At 37.1% G+C, this 11544-nt stretch overlaps 1 protein-coding gene across 2 annotated transcripts; it reads right to left on the bottom strand.

Annotated features, from left to right (window-relative positions):
* lhx4 (LIM homeobox 4) lies at positions 1-11544 on the bottom strand. Of its 2 annotated transcripts, none has more exons than XM_043246385.1 (6): positions 11347-11544; positions 8031-8202; positions 5826-6028; positions 3427-3581; positions 3168-3339; positions 1-1846 (listed from the first exon to the last, which is right to left on the bottom strand). In XM_043246385.1, the coding sequence occupies exons 1-6, from the start codon at positions 11429-11431 to the stop codon at positions 1458-1460; spliced, it is 1176 nt and encodes a 391-aa protein (XP_043102320.1). In that variant the 5' UTR covers positions 11432-11544; the 3' UTR covers positions 1-1457. The 2 variants fall into 2 exon arrangements, with proteins under 2 accessions (XP_043102320.1, XP_043102319.1); XM_043246384.1 differs by having other exon boundaries at positions 1-1849; positions 11347-11543.

Here is an 11544-nt window from a genome sequence, read left to right on the forward strand (position 1 = left end):
TCGGCTTTATTTCTCCATATAGATTTGACTGTACACAATTCATACCATTGGACAGAAGGCATATAGGACTAAATTCAGTGCTCTTTTTTTTCAAAGATCCATAGCAATAAATAGTGCTCATGAAACAAGACTGTCGACACTTTTTGAGACTTTACAAAATTTACAGCCATTAAGACTCAACATAGATTCAACAAAACATCATTTCTGAATGGTAATTTTTCTTTTTTCCATGTTGCTCTTTGTTAGCTTATATGTTCACTCTTTCAGCATAGCGTCATCTTTACTCAGTTTACCATTATGTGGGTCCAAATTTTGCCACAACAAATATTCCTCATGTTTACAATTGTATCACCAGTTTTGTAGTTTTACATCAACCCATCTCCCATGATCCAGCTCTTCATAATACTGACATTGGTACCCATTACAGGAATAAATAACACTAAATCCTCATAGTTGTTGCTTAAATGTGTCAAATAAGAAAAAAAAAATTACAGTGTAAATTTCCCTTTCACATGTTTTGCTTGATAATAATTGGTCAGGCCATTAAGGTGTCTGTATAACAGAAATCCACTTGTCATCTGCTCTGATATCCGTTTTTGCTCATGGAGCAATGAGTAGGAAACAAATGGCAATTGCAAACAAAGGTATTTTGATGGTACTATAAACCATATTAATAACAAATAAACTAAACCGCACCATAAATAAATAGTAAATGTAATTTTAATCTTCTAAAATAATTATCTTGTTTCATTTTGAGCCAATATGTCTGACGTTAACAGAAAAACACTGAATGGACAGGGACCATTGATTTTTATGACAACTCAGAGCAGTGCATGCGGAATCATCCTTATTAAAAATAATTTTTATTCTTCCAACCTAATGTGAAGGGCCATCTCTAGTAGAGCCGTTTAGAAAGTTTCAACCATTAAAATCCCAAACCCTTGTAAGTAGGAAAGATACACTTGTGCCACTTGTTTAAATATCTCCCCTTGTTCGGTGCGCTCCTCTCTTTCCCGTATTCAGCCTGCCGTGTGCAGTCGAGGAGGAACATACAGTAAAGTGCGTCGCCATTTTTGAACATGGACGGTTCTCTTCCTCATTCGGAAACATGCATGGACCCTCTTGTTCTCGAAAACGTGGTGGATGGTGATTGTTTTTCCAGGGTGGTCTGGGGTTTGAACGCCATTCGCAGCTGCACGCCATTTCATGCTGGAAATCGTCCGATCCAGTTTTGAGAACAATGAAAAAATATGAGTTACAAAATTATGACACAGCGCAGACATTCCACGGCGGGTTGCTCGTATCAGCGCGCCATTCAGCAAGGTCAAGTCACCGCGTTAAAGTAGGTGCCGTTTCGGGCCTTGCCGCACAAACGTCACCAGTTCCCGGGAAAGATGTCTATAAAATCTTCAAATTTCTTGTCCGTAGTAGCGCACTTTCTATTACGACCTTTGACCTCAGAACTGGGAGTGGTCCATTTCATCAAGCCACGAGGCAGGGCTGGTGGGGAAGTCTGGGTAGCCCGTGCTGCTTCCTGTGGACAGGTCAGAGGTGGGTCCGCCGGCCATCGCTCTCAGAGCTTGACCTACGTTGGTCTGACCGCCCTGCCCCATGATGCCGTCCATGTTGAAGCCTAAGTTGTTGAGCAGCGGGGTGTGGCCTGGGAGGGAGGTGATGGATGAGGGGGACTGTGGCAGGCCGTAGGGACTTCCTGCCCGCAGGTCATGGTAAGGCTGCCCGCCCCCCTCCAAGGAGAAGCTCCCGTTGAGCATGCTGCCGTTCGTGACGTCACCCACGCTTCCATACAAGCCGTTGGCGTGGCCGAGGTCTGACAGGATCTGGTCTTCTGCTAGAGAGAGCGGGCAAAATCAGTGTCAAGATTGTTTCCAAAAAACACAACTACACTGGAGAAAAAAAAATGTTGTAGATGTAGATTTTTGCAATTGTTTAGAAATAAATGGGAAGTAAGCTTGAAGTAGAGAAAATGCATAGTATTGTCTTGTAAAACTTTGAATATTTTTACAGTGTACATTATTATGATAGTTTGGTTTTAATAAAATAAAAAAAAGTATTCATTTTTATTTTATTTAGCAAGGATGCATTAAATATATCAAAAGTAACTATTTATGTATGCATTTATAATGCTATAAAACCTTATATTCGTCAAAGAATCCTAAAATAGTTTCCATAAAAATATTAAGCTGTTTTCAACAAAAAATAATACTTTTTTTTGAGCATCAAATCAGCATATCAGAATGATTTCTAAAGAATTATGTGTCACTAAAGACTGCGGCAATTGCTGTTGATAATTCGTTGAGTGTCCCTATATCAACATCCTTGTTGATCTTGAAACAACAATACAATCAGCCAATCAGAACTGAGGTACAACTATTCAGGAAATATCTCTTTTAGGCTGATGATCAAGTTTAGGTGTTTTTATACCCATATTAATCATTTCATACTGATTTTAGGAATACATTTTGAGTGTAGTTAGGTTTAGGGGCAGGGATTGGATTAAGTCTATTAAGTGTATAAAAATATATTTAAACTGAAAACAGTTATTTTAAACTGTAATAATATTTGACAATATTAGAATTTTTACTTTATTAATTATTTCACATTAAAAAATCCTAGTTTTGAATGGAGGTGTATAGATGCTCTTACACATAGAAAAAGATTTCCAGTTATTACAAAGACCTCATAAATATCCTTTTTAAAAGAAATTACATGCTTCTGGAAATATCTGAGGCGCGATGAGCATTTGTGATTTACTCTCCGTACGCACAGGAGCGCAACCAGACTGTTCTTTCAACCACAACAAAAGCCCTGTGTGCTTCCTCTCTAATCGACTAAAAGCTTCACCAATTTTATAGAGTTTGTGCATCGCTGCTTTCATTTCTCGTAAACACGGCCTCCCTTTGAAAGCGGCTCTAGACTTTTATGAGTTCTCAAAACGGGCAGACAAAAATGAAATAATCATAAAAAAAAAAAACATAGCAGAACCGAAAACCTCATTTGAATATTCCAAACAATCCACAAAGCGGAATATTTTCAAAAGGCGAAGAAAATTAATGAACGGAGGGAAATAAAAAAAAGGTTTTGAAAAGAGTACAAAGAAGAGAGAGAAAGACAAAGCAGGGCATCGTGGGAGATGTAAATGGACTCACCTCTGAAACTAAGCTCGCTATCGCTGAGTCCTGCATCATCGGCTGAGCTCTCCTTCTCCGTCTTACTGGACCCTCGACTGCGCTTGACGCTTTTGTAAAACTGACCCCAGCGATGTCGACCTGCGTCCTTCTTCAGCCGTTTCTCCTTTGCTCGTCTGTTTTGAAACCACACCTGTGGAGAGACGAGCTTCAGTAAAGACACAGACAGACATTTAATCGTATAATACACTTAAGCTTGAAGTCTGACTTCTAGTCTGACCTGGACTACTCTCATGTCCAGGCCCGTTTCTGAGGAGAGCTGCTCACGAACATGTCTTGCAGGCTTGGGTGAGTTCTTGTAGGCGCTTTTGAGCGTCTCCAGCTGTTTGGCTGTGATGGTGGTTCGTGGACGTTTTGCTCCTGTCTCTGAATCATCTGTAACAGTCAAATTTGAAGAAAGTGAAGCAATTGATTAGTCATTCTGCTGCACTGATTTGTGATTATGGTCTTAAGTAGTGGGTACATTTGTAGCAATAGCCAACAATACATGGGTCAAAAAAAACATTTTAAAGCCCAAAATCATAAGATATTAAGTAAAGATTTTTTGCACCATCAGAGTCCAGCTTTTCAATAGTTGTATCTCTACAACTAAAAAACCCTACATAAATGAAAAGTTTATTTATAAAGCTTTTGGGTGATGTATAAATATCAATTAAAAGAAAGTACCATTTTGTGACCTAGGGTCATATTTATAGACATCTTTGCATATTAGCATAGAGAATTAGTATAGAGAATTGTATATTTTTCTCACCAAAGATTTATTTGATAAATATACAATACAAATGCAATAGTTGGAAATATTATTTAGTGCTGGCAACAATTAACTACATCAAAAAAAAAAAAATAAAATAATATATATATATATATATATATATATATATATATATATATATGTATATATATTACTGTGTGTTTTTATAAAGACACACAAACAGTATACAGAAATATTTATGTTTTTATGTTTATAATATGTATTTACAAACATGTGTGTGTGTATGTTTTTGTGTGTATATAAACATATTATTCTTACATATGTGTATTTATATATGTACATAATATACACAATACACACATATACTATGTACACAAATACATTATATTTTAATAAATAAATATATATTTTGAATATGATTAAATCAAGAAAAAATCATTGCCCAGCACAAATTTTACATTTTTTTGTTTAAATACATTTTAATATGTAATTGATTCTTGCAATGGCAAAGTTTAATTTTCAGCAGCCAATATTCCAGTTTTTAGTGTCACATGATCATTTTAAAACCATTAAAATATGTTGATATAGTGCAAAATGATGTCTTATAAATGTTATGACCATTGAACATGAATAATTTTTGTGGAAACCATGATACATTTAGTTTTAACTATTTAAAATATAAAATCTTTCATATCATAAATCTATTTACTGATCCATTAAGCAATAAAAAGTAAAGTGTGTTCTAAGAAGTACATAATATTTAAAATAACCGACTTCTAAATGAACTGAAATAACCGTCACAAGCCTAGACATAAAGGTGAAAGTATTAAAGTATTAGCAGGACTAAACTGAACTCAAAACAGTAAATACAATTCAACTAAACAGATTCACCGTTGAAGTGAAGCAAATTTCTCAAGCATGAGGCAAAATGTCAGGAGCTCATCTATCGTGAGGCACGAGTAAAAAAAGAGTTTGTGGGATGCTTTGAGTGGAAGTGCTCACACATGGCCAGTCGATACTCTCCTGAAACTGTCACACTGTGGCGGAAGAGGGAATAAATCTCTCCTGAGAATGGCATGCCAGTGCGAGTTATTGGGGCCCTACCGTAAAAGTGCATTGCATCACTTAATATAATCAATCAACAGCCCACAGAAATCTCCATAAATACAGCGTGAGGGGCTTTCAGAGGCAGATCCATGAGAGGTCAGATCACTGAGGGACTTAATATGCCAGACACTGAGACCCCACTAGACTGTAGTTAATGATGATTTTGTCTCCTTACTACCATCCTGTTGCCTCCGCTGATCTCTCAGTGTCTTGGTATGATTGTAAAAGAAGAAGTTAATTACACCATCTCCACTCCTGAACTTTGCTGTCAGAATGATTTCCAATTGGGACAGAAAATCCAGCAAGAGTGCGCTGAGTCTGGCACCATCTATCTATCTATCTATCTATCTATCTATCTATCTATCTATCTATCTGTCTATCTGTCTATCTGTCTGTTTGTCTGTATAAACACATGTAGGCCTATGGATAGATAGAAAGATTAGATTTTGTGTGTGTGTGTGTGTGTGTTGTAATCAATGTTCTATGAATGTTCTAATTGATTAATTTGGTGATTAAATTTTACTTTTTATGCAAAATGCCTTTAAGTAATAAAAATGCAGTTGCTATCATTCTCTATAAACATCATTTCATTGCTCAGTCATGTTTTGTGGTTTAAGTTCATTTTTCTCACCTTAAAACATCTATCAAATATGATAAAACTTGATATAAAACTTGATATAAAATCGGCTGCTCTTAGAAATACTTCCTCAAAAAACACAAACGTGTTACAAAGCTCAATATATATATATATATATATTGCAGAGGGTATGATTTACACTGATCTGAAGACAACAGCTCACCATTTTGTTTGGCTGTTTCGTAGTCCTCCTTGCACACGAGCCTCCCGTCCTCCATGAGGTAGAACTCATCACCGGTGGCCAGCTGCCTGCTGCACATTACACAAGCGAAGCAGTGAAGGTGGTACACAAAGTCCTGAGCTTTCCGGACCACCTGTGTCGGGGGAATCCCCTGCTGGCACGATGCACATTTTGTCCCAAAACGCCTGCAGGTACAAACAGAGATAGTTCAGTTTGTTATAGATTCATATTCAGGTATTATGCCTTGATTACCAGCAAAAGCTTTGACTATTCACATAATGAAGACATTATTTTATGCCTAGTATTTTATTTTAAAACTAGGCATAAACACTGTCCAAACAGTGACAGAAAATTACAGTTTTTTTTTTGTTCATTGACATTAAATAAACTATCTGAACATATTTCCCCTTCCTTTGAAGATATATATATATATATATATATATATATATATATATATATATATATATATATATATATATATAAACATAATATTCTAGCATTCGTTATTGTGATAAGTCCTTTAAAGCCGACACGTATTGTTTGAAAAAGTTTTCTTTTTTGTAAAAAAAATCTGTATAATAAATAATATTAAATTAAAATAATATGTTGAAATTTACATTATTTAATGCTGTAGAACCATTGTTCATTCTTAGTTAATGTTAACTAATGTTGTTAACCAATACTAACCATTAAAACCTTATTGTAAAGTGTTACCCAAACTCTTTTTAGGGTTTAAGCATCATTACATTTAACTATGGCTATTTTCACAAGCAATCTATTTAGAACTGCAAAGGCTGTAATAAGTTAAAAAAGCTCAGAATACTATAGCAGGCATCTTTGTTTGTGTTTGTCATGTCCCTGGAGTTGACAAATGGTCTTGATCAATGTAGCAGAGGCAGAGAGATTCACAGAAGAGAAAGAGAGAGAGAGAGAGAGAGAGAGAGAGAGAGAGAGAGAGAGAGAGAGAGAGAGAGAGAGAGAGACCACTAAATGCACGTACAGAACGCCTCATAAAGCACTGAGTCAGAATAGGCTGTAAATCACAGTGTGAATACTGCTAAATAAACCCTCCTTTTACTTAACCAAGGTGAAGTTTTTGCAACATTAACGGGAAGGCCAACCCCCGCCCCCCCTCGCCCGTGAACCGCCAGCATTTCCTCCTCCATCCCCCTCTCCATCCTCCTCAGCAGCAGCACCACCACGGCCTTAACATTAAAATCCCTCCTTTTGTCCCCACGGGCTTGCTAATAAAGTTAGCCTCCACTCTGAGTCTTGCTAGCGTTTTAGGTCTCATTGAAGCCTGTGACATTAAAACCTCTCAAACATGATTTGGTAAAAGCCACTACTGATCCTGTTTTGGATAAAAGTCAAACTTAATTTCCTTCCTTAAAGCCAAGGGAAAATCCAATCGCAAAAAAAAAAAAAAAAAAAAAGGAGAAAAGAAGAAAGGAAGGAAGGGAAGACGCGGGGAAGAAGAGTAAAATAAATGCAAAGTTGCTTTCTTGAGTTCTTATGTGTAGCACTGGGAATTGAATTTGGGAACATGCGGTCTTTGCGGCTGAGTTCCAGCACACTGTGCTTCCTAACCTGACACGAGAAAAATGAAACTGCACTTTATTAACCATGACAGAGAATCTATGTGCCAGCCTTTACTTGAACATACTCCCACACTGACACACACACACACACACTCACAGACTAGAGCTAAACAGCAGTAAAAAGCACAAGGTATGAGATGTGAAACGCCTCTGGGTGAAGAGATTTGACAAAGCTGCTGTCTGAAACAGCCCGGTTCTCGTAATTCGTTCAGCCAATAGTGACCAAATCAACAGAACAGTAAGTGAATAAAATCACTTATTATATCACGTATATCACGTACCGACATAAATCTACCTCATTTTGCATTCATTAATTGAACAAGCGAAGGTTGTCTGTCTTCAATTAGTTTAGCTATGTGATCTCTATTTGCCATATTCTAAAAAGAATTCGTATTCGTAATCACATCACATTTTGCTTTGCATTCATTAACAACATAACATTCGTAAAATGCATTAAATGAGAATAAAACAGAGAAAGACAGATAGATAGATAGATAGATAGATAGATAGATAGATAGATAGATAGATAGATAGATAGATAGATAGATAGATAGGTAAATGCTAACAGTGCAGGAAATCATGGACTCACTTGAAGAAATCCTCTTTACAGTAGACATTCCCCGCGCGAGAGAAACACTTGTCTGCCAGGAGCGCGTGACAGTCGGCGCACTTGAGACATTTTGAGTGCCAGTGTCGATCCAGCACCTTCAGAATAAACTTATCCAGGATGTGCTGACTGCAGCCTGCGCACTGAGGGATCTCTGGAGAAGCACACAAAGAAATCCGGGTGAAATGCGAGCTTACAGAAATTCTGGACTTCTGGACTTTAACGACGTTTGCTGGCATTTCTCATTTTCGAAGTCAATAACAAATACAGCCGCGTTACGTAGTTCTAGAAAGCCCTATAAGCGTCGCGCATTCGAATAAATAAAAATGTTCTTCGTTTAACTGAACAAGCTGCTGTCTGGGGCGGGCCTATAGAAGCAGCAATGACCATACTATTTAAAGTATTTATATAAAGAAAAAAAAATTAATCGCAAGGTGCTTGACTCGAAATAATACCTTACTTACTTACTCTGCTCGAGTGCATTATTAAGAAAAGTAAGCTGCTACCTTCTGTTAAGATACAATTAAATAAAACTCTAGTGATGGGGAAAATACTGCGGATGCCTGTACTTTTTATAACTGCAATTAACCGTTAATATTTGTAAAAAATAAAAAGGACATCACAAAAAAACGACAAAGAATTATGAGCACTGAAGGCAGGAATAAAAACAAATGCATGTACAGGTTACTACTAATAATACTATCATGTACGTGGAAGTGTTATAATAAGACTGTTGAACGAATACTGTTTAATATTAAAAATGCTAATTATTAGCGCTTAGCACGCGATTAGCGGATTTTATGATTATTGAAAGCAAAGTCGGAGTACCTTCCACGAGACAACCTATAGGACCGGTAAAAGCTGGACAGGTGAGGAAAGATGTCCATTTGTTGGTAAATAATCAATACCTCAGAAGAAAACAGGCGAGGACATGAGGACATTGAGATTAAAATCATATAACATCGATTCTTTAACAGAGACAGTCTGTCACTTCAATTACTGTGACTCACAAACGAGCGCTCGAACAAAACCAACCCAAAAATGACTAATCTAAAGCTAAACAGAGACTAAATGCGACTGATCTTATTTCTTAAAATAGAGGGACTCCGTTTAAGCGTTCGGAGAACAAGAGCATGCTCGATAGCGTTTCGGAATCACAGTTTCGTGACATTTAATATCGATATTTGACCTCTGATCCTCTATTCTCTCTGTCTGCGAGTTCTCACACGTGCTGTTTTAATGGGTTCAACAAAAGACAGAATTCTACCGCGACTCAAGATGACGGTATTTTTTTTTTTTTTAATTATTGAAATGATTTAACACGCGTGATCACGTGAATGCCGTGTAAACGCGGGGCGAGTGCCTCAAAGTTCATCAAAACTGACCTCTGCAGCGACCGCAGCCAATAACATCACAGCGTTACCCACACAACCGCGAAACACCAACAACACTAAAACAATGCGGTAGACATTAAGAAAACACTGCAACGCAACATACATAAATGCATACAACGAATGCAAAAAAAAAATAAAACGTTAAATACGCTAATTGTAAACGTAGCGATGCAAATGATGACGCTCATAAAATAACGTTTTGTTTATTAGTACACAATATTTTGCATTAAAGGCGTTCGTTTGGTTTTATATTTTTCCTTCAGCATAGTATTTTAAAATATAAAATAATGCAGTGTTACTGTATTTAGGGTGAACTCTTTTACGGGTAATGAACTATTTTCACTGTCTGTGCTGATAGTGCTGTGTGTGTGTGTGTGTGTGTGTGTGTGTGTGTGTGTGTGTGTGTGTGGTGCTGAAGGAACAGCGCCCGGCGCAGCTTCACTCACTCAACCCTCTCCAGCTTTTAACGCTCATTTACTCTAAGCCTGTATTTGATTAGCCAGTCAATTAAAAGATGGCTACCACGACAGGCCTTCCTTTGACATCAACTTCTGCATCTGAAACATACCAGTGAACTCCAATTTCGTCGTTTTAAATCTTCGTTTTATCTTTCAACGCATTCTCGTTTACATCTCGCTGTCTTGAAGGCTATTTTCGAATGTTTTCTTTTCTTTTTTTTTGTTAAATAATAATTACCCATATTTTGTTTTAAAAGCATCTTATTTATTTGAGTAATAATATTTAGATCCATACCGCAAGAACAGATTATTCTTAAAATAATCCTCACTTAATCCATCATTTATACGCCGAGGGGGGTTGAGTAGCAATATCTTTTAATCTACTACCATTTAATGAAATTAAGCATTCGCCACTGACAGACCTATATTGCCTACTTAACCTTTTGGCTATCCTTTTTTTTAAAAACGAACGCATGAATGAAGTGGTTAGTTTTCTTTCAAATGACAATATTAGCAGTTTCATTTGTGCTCCGTTAAACCCCTATATTATTACGTATATAGTGACTAAAATTGCAAGAGGTAGAAACCAAGCCTGGTTCAAACGAGATGAGGTCCATCTGTACCTTTCTGAAGCACGACTGTGAATAATTAGGTCAGGAATTTATCCAATTCAAACTCCATCTTGATTGTAAAATCAGATTAAATGGGCCTAACGCAGATTAACTTGCGACTGATAAGGACCAGATGCGAAGATAATAGGCAATGCCATTTTTTAATATTAAATCTTCACGTAGGCCTACTGTATCTAGATGGTCTTGTAATCTCTATTTCATTGTGACAAATAACATGGGATGTACTCCGCTCCGTTTAACCACCGTATTATAGAAAATCGGATTAGTTATTATAATTATTATATTTGTATAGTTCCTAGCACCTGTCATACTGTAGTTCCCAATACAACCAATATAACTTATTAAAAAAGATGCAGTGTAACTATTCTAGCCAGCAGTGCTATCTAACAATAATCTGACTAATGCAATCAGTCTGGCAATATACATATATATTTGTTATTTATATTGTGAGATTATAAAACACTGCACTTACACCAGACACATTTTTTTACGCTGCTATGGCATGAATTTGCCCGCAGATCTCAGATACATCAAAGAGCATTTATCATAATATTTGGGATCTATCCTTATGCATTAAATCTGGATTTCTGAATAACGATGTATATATACAGTTAAAGCTATTCAGATTTAGCTCGTAATAAAGCTCTATGCGTCTGATCTGGTTTTTACCACCCGGATAGTTCACGTATAATTCCCCAGTGGAGTTTAATTAAAAGCTGCATGTTATTCAACAGTGGTGGCCTGCAGACGCCCGGAGGAGGCCTGCCAATATTCTGATTAACTAATCAATATAACCAGAAGAAAAAGCCCTTACGTTGCAGTGGCACTCCGAGGATGTCCGGCAGACCCTTCACCGCGCTCTCGCCGGGCAACACAGCCGCACTTTGCATCATTTTCATCCAGTCCGATAAAAAGCGCACATGCACCCGCTCGCGGAGGTCTGGGAATCTCAGATGTGCGTAAAAATAATTTTTCTCCCCGGATAGTGTCCCTTTTACAGTCCTCGCGCCTG

Source organism: Puntigrus tetrazona, chromosome 8, assembly GCF_018831695.1.
Source record: "Puntigrus tetrazona isolate hp1 chromosome 8, ASM1883169v1, whole genome shotgun sequence".
In the NCBI taxonomy this organism is placed as follows: Eukaryota; Metazoa; Chordata; class Actinopteri; order Cypriniformes; family Cyprinidae; genus Puntigrus; species Puntigrus tetrazona.

Bases quoted from the DNA above. Each gene is read 5' to 3' on its own strand.
- lhx4 (XM_043246384.1), bottom strand. From the start codon at position 11,431: ATGAAAATGATGCAAAGTGCGGCTGTGTTGCCCGGCGAGAGCGCGGTG. The intron at 6,029-8,030 runs GTGAGTCCATGA...TTGTACCTGCAG, and splicing joins TGTAAAGAGGATTTCTTCAA to GCGTTTTGGGACAAAATGTG. The intron at 3,582-5,825 runs GTGAGCTGTTGT...TGACTGTTACAG, and splicing joins CGAAACAGCCAAACAAAATG to ATGATTCAGAGACAGGAGCA.